Below are 18983 nucleotides of genomic sequence, written 5' to 3'. Positions count from 1 at the left end.
GTGTAAAAGAGGTTCAAAAGATTTTAAAAATCCCAACTGGCTTATTGATATTTTAAATAATTACATTATGGGGCTGGGGGAGGAGATAACTATGCAATGTATTCATTTATTTGTACAAATTTGTGTATAACATGTTTTAACTGGTACAAAGCATGTTATATTTTAATTAGATGAATTTCTAATAAAACTTATCTATTGATTTTCATTTGTTTATCAAATTTTTGTATTCAAAGTTATTTTATTCTGATGCCATTTTTAAAAAAAATGATTGTATGGTTTTTTTTCAGGTAATGGTTTTATTTCTACATCATTATTAGGGGATTTGATGAGTGCATTAGACCTTGTATCTGAAAAAGAATAGTAAGTGCTCAAATCTTTTGGGTCCAATATGACTCTAAGTTTAGATCAAGGATCCGGAAATTTTTTCACACAATTTCGGTCATTTTGAGTTGTCTTAAAAAGTTGGTGCCCTTTTTCAAATTGTCGACATCGAATGGTCACTAACGAACTTGTATTGGCTGTTTCATCGCATTTACTTCGTGAATTTTCTGACTATTTTACACAAAACATTCAAGAACAGTTTAGGGAAGGCAACAGTTTAAATTTGAAATGATTTTAATGACTCAAAATGGTTAATTTCTCAGACATCGCTAACGTTTCTTTCGATTTTAGACAAAATTTTAACCAGAAGTTTTGCGACAATTCTAAAGTACGATTAATCACGGATTCATTTCCGGGATTCGTTTTGTTTATCAAATTGACAGGAAATCACCGGGTTTTAAATTTTATTACCTTTGAAAGTGTTTAGATATAAGTTGCACTCGTCTAATTAAGCGTGAAATCATTTTGCATTTTACGATTAAGTGTCCTATCTGCTGAAGACAATTTCACGCATGCATATTACATAGTAAATAAAGCACGCATGTTACTCGTGAAAAATTATTTTTTTCTATGTAAATTAAATTAAGTTTTAATTTTCAAATCAGAATTATTGATTGTCTTTGCTGAAAAGTAATTAAATGATGAATACAGTGTCATAGAATTTTAATTTCTTTATGATATTTAGTTCTGAGCTTGTGATCATTTTCAGGTGTGAATTAAAAACACAGGTAAAAAGTGATTAGCGATCATTAGCCAATATTTCCCAGAGGCATGATATAGTTATTAGGAAGGCCCTCAGGATTATCAACCTATACTGGAGTGGCAGTTTTATTACAGGAAAGGGATTTTAAAACAATTACAAGTGCAAAATGGTGATTAAGAAACCTGATCTCAATGAAATGACCGAAATTATTTCTGTAAAAAAATTAAATTTGTCCTAAATCCCAATTTTTCGTTTAGGACAAATAGCTTGCAGCTTAGGACATGACTGGCATAATGACCGTTTCCGGACCCTTGGTTTAGATATATATTTATATCTCTAGGTTGGCTTTCTAAGTGTTTAAAATTAAGGTTAATTTATAAAAAAAGTGTTTGAACTGAATTTCAGTAAGATTTCTTTGGTTTATCTCTTCTGCAAGTACAATTTTATTTTCAAAACCAAGATACCACTGTACATTAAGCAAGCAACAGTCAATCAATCAATCAAAACCAATCGGATATTTGGTACATTACTGCATAATGATGATTTACAGATCAAGTGTTTTTTTAATTCCAGTTGACCTCCTGTTGTACTAGATCATTTATTTATTTTTTTGGAACATGTCATTTATCAGGAACCTATAAGTTTTCACTGAAAAAATTAAGAAAAAATTCTTGTAAGAAAGGGTAAAAATGAATATCAATATGGCATATTTTTGACAAATCAGCAGGTCAGGCTCATAGAAGCAACTATTTTTAGTTAAAGCATTTTTCAATACAACCTTATCATTTATTGTATGCTCTATACAGTTTGATATTGTAGTCATGTACATGGATCATCAGTGCAGAAAATCATTACATATTTTTATTGCATCTATATTTTTAGTGTAGATATTATGACCAGCAAGTTGGATTCAGAAAGTCTGGGTATAATTACAATGCACTGTTTTATGGAGGAGTTTTATCCAGGGGATGTCATCAAGGACACTCCAAATACATTTGAATTATACCATTATAATGGTATTCCTAGATCGTGCTTGAATTCTAAGGTAACAGAATGATTGTTATAAGTTATAGAAAATATTAAACCTTTGAAGATATAAAGAAAATACACTTGGACTAAGGACACAAGCTTAAGTCAATACCATATTTAATCAATACATTGTATAACAGTAACATTCTGCTACAATTGTGTCAGACTTATGTTTTTGGGTAAATTTTCATCCCCCCATCGTAGCGGAGGGGGCATTAAGTTTTACCCTTGTCTGTCTGAACGTACGTACATCCCAAAGTTGGTTTCAGTTCTCTAACTTTAGTTTGCCTCAACCAAATGTTATGAAACTTATACACAATGCTTATTACTACAAAACACAGATCAAGTTTGAATTTTGGTGGCGTCACGTTAACAGTTCTAGAGTTATGCCCCTTTACAAATGGAAAAATTGCTGAATTTTTCATTTCTGTTCTTTAACTTTAGTTTGCCTCAACCAAATGTTATGAAACTTATACACAATGCTTATTACCACAAAATACAGATCATATTTGAATTTTGGTGGTGTCACTTTAACCGTTCTAGAGTTATGCCCTTTACAAATGGAAAAGTTGCTGAATTTTTCGTTTCTGTTCTCTAACTTAAGTTAGCCTCAACCAAATGTTATGAAACTTATACACAATGCTTATTACCACAAAATACAGATCAAATTTGAATTTTATTGATGTCACTTTTACTGTTCTAGAGTTATGCCCCTTTACAAATGGAAAAATTGCTGAATTTTTCGTTTCTGTCCTCTAACTTAAGTTTGCCTCAACCAAATGTTATGAAACTTATACACAATACTTATTACCACAAAACTCAGATCAAGTACAAATTTGGGTAGCGTCACTTTTACCGTTCTTCAGTTATGTCCCTTTATATGACCCCTTTTGTCACTGGATATAGTTGGTTGATTAAAAATTTCATACAAGGTCATCTTACCATAACCCCTCTTGCCATGTTTTCAGATCTTATACATGGTCACAAACAAATCTAACAAAGCAAAGTGAAAAATAGGATTCTAATCAAATTGCAAATATCACAAAATCCGAGACACAGGTATGTTTATCTGGCAGGGACTGCAGTGTCTTTTGGCATAGACAATTTGTATCAAGCTTTATATTTCAGAAGGCAGAAAAGCTTAATATGGGGAGGAAGTCCCCAATTACGGTAGAAAAATCAATAATTAAAAAAAAAAAAAAAAAAAAAATCAATCTACTAATGAACTCAAAATCGTTAACTTTTTTTTTCAGACTTTTTTAGTTTTCCGCATCTGCGCAGAAATCTCTTTCCTTTCTTCCGGTCTCGTTTTTGTCACGAGACTTTGAGTAAAATATATATTTATCAGTCTAGTAAAATGTAGGAAGAAGCACAATTACAATTTCATTTTCATTATTCTTTGATATGAAAAAAATTTTACCTGAATTTCTTTTCTTTGTTTACATTGAAAATAACAGAATCAACATCGGAATCATTTCCGTATTTCCGTTTCTTTTTTAGCAGATTCTGAAGTTAAAATATGCTTGAATTAAAAAAAAAACTAATGTATACCGACTTCATCCCCTTTTACAGGTAATGCCTGCCTTATATTAAGTCATATTTTGTTTACAGATGCTATATGATCTAAAGTTTCTTACCTGAATATGTACGTTGACCCTTAATATGTATTCATGGTTCTCTGAGTGCATAAAAACAAAATTTTTTATCATGATTTTTTTGGGTACTATATTTGGTATTAGCAATCACTTCTGTCAGACATAATTCACCTGACCTTGGCCTCATTTCATGGTTCAATAATCAATGTTAAAAAAATTCTGATCAAATGTTATAAGTAGGTTCAACCATGTTTGGTTTAAAGAATGATTGTAAGGTGTATATGTCCATTTGACAGGTTTAATCTGACCATGACCTCATTTTCAGATTTCTCGTGATCTTGATTTAATTTTCACAGTTCATTAATAAATTGGGACAGGCACATATAGAACAACGTGGGGTTAAACCTTTCCTTACCTGGAACAGTGGTGTAACAGTACAACATAAGAACAAACTAAAAATATCAGTTGAAAAGGGCTTAACTCATTAGATCCAAATCAGAACAACATCTAACAAAATCACAGATCGGATGTGGCAGGGTATTGACACATCCCTTAAAAACAAAAATGACACAAAGTACAGATCTTAGAGTACTCTCAGTTACTGACAGCTGGTTCAAAGTCAATAACAACTAAAGAAAAATCATGTATCTAAGACTAAAATATGAATCAGTACACATCCAACATCCAATGGATTTAGTGTAAAAAGTCCCTCACAGTCCGAGAAAAACATGACCTTGTGCAATGTCAAAATATAGTAATCAACAGATTCTGCATATGTTCATTAGACTGTATATTTGACCTTGACCATCTAAAAGGGTTCATGATCATCTGACCATGACCTCATATTCACTGTTCATTAGGAAATGCTAAGTTTTGATGATTAGGTCAGTTTCTCAGATACTATAAGTAATAAGTCATTTATAATTTGTGATTGTGAGAACTGCATTTTTGGATATTATCTTGAAAACAATAATGGACAGCTACAAAACATTTTATTTGTTCTAAATATTTTTTTCTGGCTCCTTAGGGAGAACGATTTGATTAATTTTCAAGGAAAATACTATAATTATTTTTCAATTTGTTTCAGGTAAAATATTTTGTTGGAACAGCCACTTTACCAGAAGAATTAGAAGTTCAGATTATAACAGATACATCTCCTATTAAACTTTGTCTACAAACAAAATGGCCAAGTATAGAAATGTCATGGACAGATAATTACATACCCTCACTGAATTAATACTCATTGTTATGTTTTATAATCTTGTTAATGTGATATAAATAGATAAATATAACACATTTGTGTTCTTTTTCAGTATTTGTTTTAGATCAGTATGGAACTATAGCTATTACTTTTTTATGCCCCCGCCGTAGCGGAGGGGGCATTAAGTTTTACCCTTGTCTGTCTGTACATACGTCGGTATGTCCCAAAATTGGTTTCCGTTCTCTAACTTGAGTTTGCCTCAACCAAATGTTATAAAACTTATACACAATGCTTATTACCACAAAACACAGATCAAGTTTGAATTTTGGTGGCGTCACTTTTACCGTTCTAGAGTTATGCCCCTTTATAAATGGAAAAATTACAAAATTTTTAGTTTCCGTTCTCTAACTTAAGTTTGCCTCAACCAAATGTTATGAAACTTATGCACAATGCTTATTACCACAAAACACAGATTAAGTTTGAATTTTGGTGGTGTCACTTTAACCGTTCTAGAGTTATGCCCCTTTATAAATGGAAAAATTGCAAAATTTTTAGTTTCCGTTCTCTAACTAAAGTTGCCTCAACCAAATGTTATGAAACTTATACACAATGCTTTTTACCACAAAATACAGATCAAGTTGAATTTTGGTGGCGTCACTTTAATCATTATCGAGTTATGCCCCTGTAAAAATCGAAATTGCAAAATTTTTAGTTTCCATTCTGTTACTTAAGTTTGTCCCAACCAAACATTTTGAGACCTAAACACGATACTTATTACCACAAAACTCAGATCAAGTACAAATTTTGGTAGCGTCACTTTTATCGTTTTTGAGTTATGTCCCTTTATAATGTTGTATGCAAGTGGGGGTATCATCTGTGTCCATGGGGACACATTCTCCATTTTTTATATCAATATTTGATTATGAGTAACGGCACTACTCCAAGAAGATTATTAAAAGATGTTGATCTCTGTAAAAAAAAAGAAATGCAATTAATTTTAACAAAATAATGACCATCCATCCCAGTGGCAGGCATTTTCTGTCTGTATAACTTATAAACATGTTAACTGCACCCTAAACCATGCAATGGTTTAATCCACGCTTACAGGGGTCTTGTAGGAGGCCTGATGCAAGTAAAATTTCTGCCCCTTTCCAATGTCTTTTTCTATATGCAGTCAAATTTCCCACTGTTGATCCCTGTCAACTTATTATGCAGAACTTACCTGTTGTATTAATTGTTTACTTATTCTCGCCCTGAATATGTATGAAATATTGGCCACTTGATGTTTTGAAAACAGCAATACTTTTTGTAAGATAAAACCTCATTTTGTCATGTTTAATTTGGAACAACTTTGTTTGATTTTGATGAATAAAATAAAATAAAATATTATTATTTAAAGATGTTAGTCTGGCAAACTGTTATGCTTGAGACATTTTAAAAGAAATTAAATAGTAAACAGACATTTTATAGAAAAGTTATTAGCTCATTCAGCCCTTTATTGCAAACTACTGAAAATTCAGAATTTATTGCGTCATTTATTATTGCGAATTTTAAAGAATGGGCAAAAATCGAGCTTAATTATTGCGATCTCAGGAAAATCTTCATACATGATATATGTATCAGATATCAGAATGCGAGTTTTTATTATTGTGATACTCAACAAGTCGCATTATTTGCATTAATAAAAACCTCGCAATAATTTCTGAATTTACACTAATTGAGATGACTAGGCATCTGTCATCCTATGTTGTTCATTTTCAAAGATCTTTTTCTTCAAAAACTACAGAGCCAATTAAAACCAAAGTTTACTTTATTTAATAGACCAGATGACACTGTTCAACTTTAAGTGTTGGTTTAAGGTAGTTCATCATAAAGTTTCTGTCACATCAGCTTTAGTTCATTATGATGTAAACTTTTAAAAATATATGTCAGAAAAGGTTTTGACCTAGATTTTGTGGTTCACTGATCTAATTAAAGTTTTGTTTTAAGGAAGTTTACCATAATACATATTTACAGCAACCGGAAATGTACATATATTCATTATGATATGAAATTCTTAAAATGTATGCCAAATTAGGGTATTGACCCAGTTTTTGTAATTCATTGGACATAGAACTGTGATTGCACGAGCAGGGCATGATGTCCTATGGACACATCACATTATCTTCTTGCAAATGTTGGTCTACTTTTATCTTTAAAATTTAGCATTTCTACCTATAATCACATACTGTTAACAACATAGGGGTAGAGGGAGGGTTGTCGCCTTCAGACATTTTGACCCAGCCACATTCTTTATGGGCCTGTCCCAAGTCAGGAGCATGTAGTTCAGTTGCTGCCATTGGTTCATGTCTTCTGTCATATTTGTTTTAGGCTGTTAGATTTCTCAATTGAATTGTTTCAAATTTTTCATGTCGTGCCTTTTATATCTGACTATACGATATGGATTTTTCTCATTGTTGAAGCCCGTACCTTGGCCTTTAATTGCTTACATCACTTCATTTGAACTTTGGTGGATAGTTGTATCATTGGCAATCATACCACATCCCTTATTTTTTTATATAATTGATCTACAATACAAGGGATACAGAAAATGAATATGATTGAGATCATAATACATAAATTTAATTTCTGTAGATACAGTAGAATACAATACAATATATAAACGATTTACCTTTTTACCTTTTACAAACAAATACAAAACACTTGGATTAAAACAATCACAAATATGTAAAAGCCATTCATATAGAATTACAAGAGCAGAATATTTAACCATAAGAAAAAAATTACTTAAAAGACTAAAAACCATAAAAGGAAAAAGTAAAGTCGGTTCATATAAAAACAGTACAGCATTAGTTCAGCTGAGATTTTAAAACCTACACAAACGCTACAATAAACACAAATTACGTAAGAAATATCATGTACAATGAAGATAAACATATACATTTAAAAAAACACATATATATGTTCATAGATACATGTCCTACACAAATGTGACAATGTTAAGTGTTTCTATATATATATATATATGTTAACATAAAGTACTTAAACAATATATTATGCACTAAGCTAAAGCAGTAAAACTTAGTCGTGCATTAAGCATAAGCACTAAACAATATAATAAGAATTGTAAATGTTAAGTACATAAAACAATAAAACAGATAAATATTTATCCATACATCTTGTAAATACATTTGTAACAGCAGGTATTGCAGTGGAAATGAGTTGTCATTCCGTATTATGGAACATGGTCACAGTATTTAATATATATATGCATGTACCAGTTTGGTATTATTGCTGGTTAAAATTAAGTTACTTTCTATTCATTTTGTTTATTCACAAACCTGATTATCATAAAGTATCATTGTACTTATTGCAATCGTTGTATCTATATTTAATGTTATTATTTAGTTGAGTTTTGGGCACTGTGATTAGCAATAATAAACATTATTCTACACAGGTTTTAACCATAAGTTTCATTGTAGAATTAGACACTGTCTCTACTATAAGGGTGTTTAACGACCTTGATTGGACAACTGATTGATCAGAAATGTATATAACAACCTCCAACACTTCATGACAGTTGTAAGTCAATCCAAACTATTATTAAACTAGAGGCTCTAAAGAGCCTGTGTCATTCACATTGATCTATGTGCAAATTCAACAAAGGTCACTCTCCAACATTTTAAATGAGAATAGAATTCATGACAAGAATCTATGTGTTTGTTGATCCTGTATTGCTGATCATTTAATCTGTTTAGTTTCTCTCTATCTTCTTTAGTTTTTGCTCAAAACACTAAGGAGGTTAAAAAAAAATATCCTCATTTAAGAGCAATCACTCCTATAAAGAGTGACAGTCTACTAACTATATCGGCAAAATTTGATTTGTTAGTAGATCTTGCCTTGCTGATCATTTTTGTGATTTAAAGTGTCTATTTATCTATTTTAATTTCTATCATATATTGCAAATAGCAACTAAAAAATTGGTAAAAATCGTATTAAAGGGCAATAACTCCAATAAGGAGTCGTCGGACGATTTCCTCCATTAGTCTTAATTGTAGATCTGATCAGATTTTGTCTTGCTGATCATTTTTGCTTATTTAAGTTTCTATCTATCTATTATAATTTTTAAGATATAAGGCAAAAACGCAAACAATTGGTAAAAATCGTCATCAAAGGGCAATAACTCTAACAAGGAGTCGACTGACAATTTCGACCATGTGGATTTATTTGTAGAACTTGTCTTGCTGATCATTTTTGCAATATAAAGTTTCTCTCTATTATAATTTTTTAAGATAATAGGCAATTTTTTTATTAGTTGTTATTGGCTTTGAACTAGCTGTCAGTAACTGCGAGTACTCTCAGATCTGTACTTGGTGTCTTTTGTTGTTTTGATGTATAAGTACCCATCCACGTCCAACCTGTGTTTTTGTTAGATGTATTTCTATTTGTATCCATCTGATGAGTTAAGCCTTTTTCAACTGATTTTTATACGACCGCAAAACAATTTTTGTGGTCGTATATTGGTATGACGTTGGCGTCGTCGTCGTCCGAAGACACATTAGTTTTCACACTCTAACTTTAGTTTAAGTGAATGGATCTCAATGAAATTTTACCATAAGGTTCAATACCACAAAAGGAAGGTGGGGATTGATTTTGGGGGTTATGGTACCCACAGTTAAGGAATTAGGGGCCAAAAATAAGCATTTTTGTAACTTCCAGATATAACTTGTGTGTAAGTGTATGGATCTCTCTGACATTGTACCACAAGGTTCCATATCATAAAGGGAATGTTGGGATTCATTTTGGGGGTAATTGCCTCCAAATTTTAGGAATTAGGGGCCAAAATGGGGCAAAAAACAAGCATTTTTCAAGTTTCATGACAATAACTTGTGTGTAAGTGTATGGATCTCTCTGACATTGTATCACAAGGTTCCATATCATAAAGGGAATGTTGGGATTCATTTTGGGGGTAATTGCCTCCAAATTTTAGGAATTAGGGGCCAAAATGGGGCAAAAAACAAGCATTTTTCTAGTTTCATGACAATAACTTGTGTGTAAGTGTATGGATCTCTCTGACATTGTATCACAAGGTTCCATATTACAAAGGGAATGCTGGGTTTGAGTTTGGGGGTAATTGCCCTAAACGTTTAGGAATTTGGGGCCAAAAAGGGGCTAAAAACAAGCATTTCTCTAGTTTCCAGACAATAACTTGTGTTCAAGTGTATGGATCTCTCTGAAATTGTACTGCAAGGTACCATACCACAAAGGGAAAGCTGGGATTGAGTTTGTGGGTGATGAATCATAAGGGGGTTCAAAAAATTTGTTCTATTTTTAGCCATTTCGGCCATCTTTGTTGGCAAGCGGGTCATCGAACACATTTCTTCAACTAGATACCCCAATGATGATTGAGGCCAAATTTGGTTAAATTTGACCCAGTAGTTTCAGAGGAGAAGAGTTTTGTAAAAGTTAACAGACGATAACGGACGACGGACGCCAAGTGATGAGAAAAGCTGTTTGGGCCAGGTGAGCTAGAAAGAGAACCCACATAAACATTACCGGTTAATCAGTTATCTACCTGTACATGTTGATATTACAGGCCGGAGAAAAACAAACTCACCCAGGCCCAACAAACATAAAGTGTCCGTGTATGTAGCAAAAATGTCAACTGGAATGCTAAAGCCCTTCAATGATATATGGTACCATACAAAGTGCTCAACAAAGGTAACAGCTCAAGCTGGATATGCTTGCAATGCGGCCTACCAAAACTTCTCGACAACATTCTTCGAGACCGAAGAACGCATTGAGTTAACAAACATATTTAACACTTCCAATGACAGCCTTGCTGTCATAGCGATAAACACCTCTGATCAACCATTCGCCAGCCACGCTGTCTTGGCGACAAACCCCTATACTCACCAACTGACAGCCAATGTCTTTCCGAGAAATCTCCAAGAATCGTCACGAGAGATAAATGCAGAAACATCAAGAAATAGCACTAGATCACTATCGAAACATCATTTAAACACTACAAAAAAAAAGTAAAATCACAAAAATACTGAACTCCGAGGAAAATGCAAAACGGAAAGTCCCTAATCAAATGGCAAAATCAAATGATAAAACACATCAAACAAATGGACAACAACTGTCATATTCCTGACTTGGTACAGGCATTTTCAAATGTAGAAAATGGTGGATTGAACCTGGTTTTATAGCGCTAAACCTCTCGGACACTTGTATGACAGTCGCATCAAATTCCATTATATTTACAACGATGCGTGAACAAAACAGACAAAATAGGTAACATTGTCAAAATATGGGTACAGCAGTCATCACTGTCACAATCTCAAAACAAACAAACATTTAACAAAGAAGCACAAAAAACATCTATCAAATTCAACAACCACATTCATTGCTTACTTATATATGTATTATAAATCAACCCATAAAGGATTGAAATATTTAAAGTCCTGTGACTGCATTCACATCTACTCTTAGTGTAGAGTCGCGTGCATACAATAGATGAACAAGCTGACCAACTAAAACCAATAGTTACTTCATCTCAAAAAAACAGAGACAACTACGGATCTGCAGTACTATAGCAGTACTAATAGTTACACCACCAGCCAGTCAGAAATGGTAACAGTGTCTGACAATTTAACAATCTTAACGATCAACTTTCAAAGTAAGCAAATAAAGGCACTGAACTGTCTAACATCATATCGAGTTCATCTCCAGAAATAATGATTGGCACAGAAACACATCTGGATCCAGCGTACAACAATGCTGAAATATTACTGCATGACATACCAAGTAGCCACCAGTATAAAATATACAGAAAAGACAGGAAAGAACTCTTAGACAAAAATGATGGAGGAGTCCTGATAATGGTATAACCAGACATAAAGTCAAATGATTTAGAAACAGACGTGAAATAAAATGGATTGAAGTTAGACTAAACGAAAAAGACCAAATACTCATAGGATCTTTTTACAGACCACATGACTCAGAGGAGAAAGCCCTACACGAACTAGAAAAATCACTTTCAAAAATCAAAAGTGATAAAAGATACAGAAATGCCGAAATATTCTTAGGATGCGACTTCAACCTTGGTGACATCAACTAGGAGACAGGAGGAACAGTGTCTGGAGGGAGAAACATATCGCAAAGCAACATCTTGATAAACATGCTGAAAAACTTTTACTTGGAACAAATCAACAACTTACCGACACGAAATGATAGAATATTAGATCTGATGATAACGTCACATCCAACACTCATAACTAGAACCACCACATGTCCACCTATTGGAAAAAGTGACCACGACATTCTACCAGTATTAACTAATATAACACCGAAAAATATTAAACAGCAAAGTAGATCAGTACCCAACTATAAAAAACAAACTGGAAAGGAATCAAACAGGATCTCATATCACTCAGAAACAACTTTATTTTAGAATTCGAATCAGTAAGAAATACACACTCAGTAGAAAAAAATGGAAACAGTTTAAAGAGGCCATTTGAAACCTGCAATGACAGACATATACCAAAAATGAAAATAGGGAACACAACGACGTACCATGGACGACAACAGAGATCAAAAGACTCATCATGAAGAAAAAAAAACTCTTGTACAACAAAAGCAAGAAAAGCAAGAAACCATCACATCAAGAAACCTTCAGATCTGTACTTAGTGTCTTTTTGTTTTTGGGATATATAAGTACCCGTCCACGCCCACTCTGTGTTTTTGTTAGATGTATTTCTATTTGTATCCATCTGATGAGTTAATCCTTTTCAACTGATTTTGATAGTTTGTTCTTATGTTGTACTGTTACATCACTGTCCCAGGTTAGTGGAGGGTTGATCGCTCACAAACATGTTTAACCCCGCCACATTCTTTATGTGCCTGTCCCAAGTCAGGAGCATGCAGTTCAGTGGTGGTCGTTGGTTCATGTCTGTCATATTTGTTTTTCGTAAATTGTTTTGTTATAAATTAGGCCGTTAGTTTTCTCAATTGAATTGTTTCATATTTTTCATGTAGGGGTCTTTTATAGCCGACTATACGGTATGGGTTTTTCTAATTGTTGAAAGCCGTATGGTTGCCTATAATTGCTTACATCCACTTAGTTGTCAAATTGGCAATCAGGGGCGTAGCTAGACTAAAATGTTGCGAGGCGAAAAAAAACTGGGACCATTTTATGCAGAAAATGATATTTTTTTTCGGTTTTCGGTCATAGAGGGGTTAAAAGAAGTGCTACATGTACCTAGAACTTTAGACAATTCATGAATGCAAAACTATTCAGAGTTCTTTTGAATAGGGTAAATCATGGTAAATTGAATACATAAACAACACAGTTTTGTGAGACAGAATTTACTCAAAATTGTCCAAAATCTGCTCTTCGGGTCTTAGCAGAAACGAACTTCTCCATTACTTTGTAAATATTCACACTGAAATCTCGATGAATATGCATTAATGCTAGCGATGATAACCTATCGTTATTCATGGTTGATCGTACATATGTTTTCAACCGACTTAGTACACTGAACGAATTCTCCGCGGTAGCACTTGTTACCGGCATTGTCAATATAATACTCAAAATAGTAACTACAGAAGGATACAGCACTGGGCTTACCGCATCGAGTGTCTCACACAGCGAAGTTGGCATTTGATCGCGAGGTATTATACACCAGCGTGTTCGCCATCGAGCGACCTCCCGATTGAATTCTTCTAAATTACAGGCCAGGTCAGTCTCGTATGTCTCAAACAATGTTGCGATTTGTTCGTTGGTTATATTTCCTACAACACGATGAAGCAGATACTGCGCAAAGAAGCGATTTTCGGATGATTTCAAACGCGACTCCAGTTCCATTATCATGTGGTCTATGGACGCAAAATATAATGAAACATTTCAGCATGCCGAATCGATGTGCACGCAACTGCGTGATGGCGTATAGGGAGCTACGCGTCTGGCAATCATACCACATATCCAAATTTTTATATTCATAGATATCAGAAGCTTGATAAGGAACAAACTACACAAAAGCTACTGGGACTACCTTAATAACATCATAGATCCTTCTGAAAAAGACAACAATGGTAAACAAATTTGGAAATATATCAAATCAAGGAAACAAATCACAATGGGAATCGATACTCTTAAGGACAATGGAGTATCAGCTGTAACGGAAATGCTGAATAAATAGTTAACATCAGTATTTACAACGGAAAACACCAACCACATACCATCTAAAGGAAACTCACCCATTTATACAAATGAAAGACATAAAAATTGGAGAAATAGGAGTAGAAAAAGCAATCAATCGACTAAATTCGGGTAAAGCAACCGGCCCTGATTAAATTCCAGTGAAAATACTCTAAGAAACAGCCAATATCATTGCACTAATACTTACAAGAATTTATCAGCAGTCAATCAAAACAAGCCAAATCCCAGAAGACCGGAAAAATGCCAACATTTGTTCTAGTATTTAAAAAAGGAAATCGTTCAAAACCATCTAACTACAGGCCAGTGTCATTAACATCAGTGACCCATCAGTGGCATCAAAAGTGCTAGAACACATCATAGTATCACACATTATGGACCATTTAGACGATCAAAATGCTCTCAGTGAAAATCGACATGAGTTTAGAGCAAAAAGGTCATGCGAAAGCCAACTCCTGATGACCACCGACGACATCACCAAATGGATATGCAAGTCGACATAGCAATCCTAGATTTTGCAAAAGCTTCCAACAAAGTTGCTTACAAAAGGCTATCAGAGAGGTTACAAAATTATGGCATTGGCGGAACAACCAGAACATGGATTGACACATTCCTCAGCAACAGGATCCAAAAGGTAGTTCTAGATGGGGAATCTTTCAGGCGTTCCTTTGTAACATCGGGGGTTCCCCAGGGAACAGTATTTGGACCCACAATAATTCCTTGTGTTCATCAATGACATCGCAGACAATCTCCATTCCACCGCCAGATTGTTTGAAGATGACTGTGTAATTTACAGACCAATACACACAGAAAAAGACCATCGATTATTGCAACAAGATCTTGACACACTTATAAACTGGTCCAGTAAATGCCAAATGGAATTCAGCGTGTCAAAATGCACAGTAATGCAGGCCACAAACAAAAGATCGAAGACAGATTTCACATAAAAAATGAAAGGTGAAATTCTTCAAAAAGTTTGCCATCAACCATATCTTGGAGTGAAACTAAGCAACAACCTGAAGTACAATTTGCACACTTGCAAGAAAGTATCAAGAGTCCTAGACTTCCTTATGCGAAATCTCAAACACTGTCCATATAGTGTAAAGGAAAGAAAATATACCAGCCTCGTGAGACCAAAATAAGAATACTGCTTAACAATTTGGAGTCCTTATACAATCACTGACATCAATAAATTAGAATCTGTTCAAAAGAACGCAGCAAGATTTGTCCTCAATAAAACACGATTACAAAAAAAAAGACAGCACAACAGAAATGGTAAAAAATCTAAATTGGGAAACATTAGATCAGAGGCGATGAACATCACACGTAATCCTCTTGTATAAGGTAGTCCACCACCTTATTGCCGTGCCTATTCAACATCACACTATGCAATGGCAGAAATAAAATCAACTAGCCACAGCCATACATGTAAATTTCTGACAATTCGGACAAATGTAGATGTATATAAACACTTGTTCTTTCCACGAACAATTATCTTATGGAATCAACTACCACCGCCTGTGATAGCCGTCCCAGGATTGGACGCATTTAAGGTGGCAGTCAAGGGAGTATGCTAAACTTCCACATAATTGTACAGTGTAAATACGTTTATTCTTTAAAACATTTGAGGCTCTGCTATGCGCGTGTGTAAATAGTCCTAAGTGAGACGTCTGCTTAGGGATGTTACTATAAGTAACCAAATTGAAGTTGAAGTTGAAGTTGAAGATTACCCATGAGGGTCCACTGCCTCTACTATGGGTGTGTTAAACGACCTTGACTGGTTTTCCACTGGTTTATGGTCATGGTGGGTGTGTTTTACGACGAGCTTGACTGGCTATTAAGTACTGCTTTAGTTGTTTGTGTTTGTGTTTTGATCTTTTTCTTTTTTTGCCATGGCGTTGTCAGTTTATTTCTGACTTATGAGTTTGAATGTCCCTTTGGTATATTTCGTCTCTCTTTTAATAAACATGAGACACAAAATATTCCTTCAGGTAACAAAACTTAGATGAAAAGCCTACAAGTAGAACTACAAGGTATAGCATGAAATACTTCATACATTCTGCAGCCTAACTATGGAATGAGTTGCCAAACCATTTTAATATCATGAGTATGCTAATAATATTTTGAATAAGTCTATATATATAATGAATTCATGAAATGGCAACTCATGCCATAGTTATGCATGTGCTTAGTATGTATCTTTTTTGTTTTATATAAAAGCTTTGAAGCTTACTAGTCACGATTATACTTTCACTCTTTTTTGTGTTTTATTTGCTTAGTGTTTTTCTAATGTGTTCTTTGCTTTAGTATTTCATGCTTTATATTATAAGTGCTGCTTATGGCTTTTAGTTAAGTTCCCATTCATGCATGCATATGATGTGTATTACAATGATTATGTGATTTACTGTGACTTGACTGTAAATGTTGCTCTCCACCTATTGCAACTTATTCAAAATTCTGACCAAATTGCAATTTGTTTTATAAAACCAAACTGTTCAACTGGTCAGAAATTTGAACAAACTGCTTTAGAAAACCACAGTCAAGTCATGAAAGTTCAAGGTGATAAATTAGAACATACTCACCCATTCTCGTCCAATGGAAAATCAGTTTTTTCCCTTCTATTTTTCATAGTACATGGCTTTCCATGCACTATAAAATGATACACATGAATGACTTTTCATTGTAGATTAATAATTAATTATTATGAAAGTGAACTCTTAAAAATTGGACTTACGAGGTGTACAACCACCAAAGGCAATGTCCAAGGGAAAAGAGCAAAAGAAAAAATCATGAGTACTGTTGTTTGTCTAATTACCCGGTATTATAAATGAAATCAGGAGAATAGAACTACAAAAGAATTTTAAGTTGAGATTTCAACATTGTAAATGTTATTTAATGGAACCCCCGAAAAAAACAAAAATTGAAAAGGGGGCAAAGGCGTAGGTAAAATACATGTAATATTTAATCTAAATTTTATACCAGACCTCAAACTCAATGTTTTAAGACAATGACTGCATGTTGATAAAATCAAAGGAAGTTTTTGAAAAAAAAACTCAATACATTTGTCAATAAAAAAACAAGCATCTAATGTTGAAACGATTGTAAATTAAAATCTATTTATGAAGTTTTGTCCTTATTTAAAAATTATACAATTTTAGAAAAGCTGATTTATATAACATTCTATGCTTTTAAAATGAAGGAATTTTAGATATATAAGATTAAATTGTACCTGAAGCAGTAGAAATCTCTATTTTTGAACAATCTATCCCATTGCTCTTTCATTCCATGTGTTGAAATGACCATTGAGTGATTTACATCCCTTTTACTAAGCATGTTAACACTTAAAGTGAGCTAATATCAAAGTTTGATTATTACAATGAGAGGCTAATTTTGTTCTGTCACTCGAAGTTGTGAATATGTTCTAAATTGGTCAGACAATACTTGATCGTGTTTTATGAACATTTAAAACCTTCGGTTACGCCTCGGGCTTTAAATATTCATAAAACATGAACAGGTATTGTCTAACCTGTAAATAAAGCATACTTACAATCCTATAAGACTTTAATTCTACTTCAATGATATTATGAAAAATCAGTCTAACAATTTGTATATACAAATTGTATTGTAATTGTCATGCCAAAGGTGATAGGTAGTAATTTTGAATTGCTATAAAAAATGTCCAAACTAAGCTTTCATACAATATTTCTTTCGAAAAGTCTTCTACATTCATAAGAATCAGACATCATTTGATTTAAAACATCTTATATTCAGTAAAATAAATGTGAAATTACAATATGTTGTTAATAAGTTTCCATGGGAGATAACCTAAAATCATTATTTATTTGAATATAGAAGACTTTTCGAAAGAAAAATAGATTATCTCCCATGGAAACTTCCTAACAACGTATTGTAATGTAACGTCTTATTCTTATGAATATAGAAGACTTTTCGAAAGAAAAATTGTATGAAAGCTTAGTTTGGACATTTTTATAGCAATTCAAAATCAGGGGCGAATCCAGGAATTTAGGTTGGGGGCCTCAAAGTCAAAAATTTTGAGGTAAAATTATCAAAATATTCTTTATTAAGCCGAGGACAACCCATACTTTGCAAATTTTAGGGAGGGCGCACGCCCGCAACGCCCCCGCCTGAATCCGCCCCTGAAAATTACTACCTATCACATTTAGCATGACAATTACAATAAAATTTGTAAATATAAATTGTTAGACTAATTTTTCATAATATCATTGAAGTGGAATTAAAGTTTTATAGGATTGTAAGTATGCTTTATTTTATCACCTTGCACTTTTATGACTTGACTGTGGTTTTCTACAACAGTTTGTTCAAATTTCTGACCAGTTGAACAGTTTGGTTTTATAAAACAAATTGCAATTTGGTCAGAATTTTGAATAAGTTGCAATAGGTGGAGAGCAACACTTACTGTCAAGTCACAGTAACTCGTTTCAGATTTGATTAATTAGCAAATGTTCATGAGAATTTTGTTTTATGTCCTTTATTTATTGTGTGCATCACATGTATGTATTTGTCCGGTAGGTTATAAAATCTTTTTTATGTAATTGTTATGCGACATGCCGACTTTTGATGATTTGATTTGATATGCGACGGAGAGGAATGATGCTATAAATTCTGCCCATTAGCGTTCATTTTGTTTCCGTTTCTGAAAACGGTTTTAATGCATTATTTAAATCAAAACGCTTTAACTTAGATATGATATTATCTTTTTTTTTAAAGTTTGCACCAGGTGAGTGATACAGGGTAATAGATGAAGGTTAAATGAAGAAAAAAATGGTAGTTGCCAGATTATTGAAATCATTATTTGCCATTAAAAGACCAACA

At 33.4% G+C, this 18983-nt stretch overlaps 1 protein-coding gene and 1 long non-coding RNA gene across 3 annotated transcripts in view; both read left to right on the top strand.

Moving 5' to 3' along the window:
* LOC127728704 (ubiquitin carboxyl-terminal hydrolase MINDY-3-like) overlaps window positions 1-5015 on the top strand; it is a 32746-nt gene extending 27731 nt beyond the window's left edge. The window contains exons 10-12 of the mRNA XM_052236338.1: window positions 288-360; window positions 1967-2129; window positions 4796-5015. Coding sequence (XP_052092298.1) covers window positions 288-360; window positions 1967-2129; window positions 4796-4945 — 386 coding nt within the window. The 3' untranslated portion in view covers window positions 4946-5015. The remainder of the gene's footprint in view (window positions 1-287; window positions 361-1966; window positions 2130-4795) is intronic.
* The window catches only part of LOC127728737 (uncharacterized), a 206880-nt gene that overhangs the window by 69371 nt on the left and 118526 nt on the right, over window positions 1-18983 (top strand). The window lies entirely within an intron of this gene.

This window comes from Mytilus californianus, unplaced genomic scaffold, assembly GCF_021869535.1.
Source record: "Mytilus californianus isolate M0D057914Y unplaced genomic scaffold, xbMytCali1.0.p SCAF_2, whole genome shotgun sequence".
NCBI lineage: Eukaryota > Metazoa > Mollusca > Bivalvia > Mytilida > Mytilidae > Mytilus > Mytilus californianus.
This window is presented reverse-complemented; position numbering and strand designations above follow the sequence as displayed.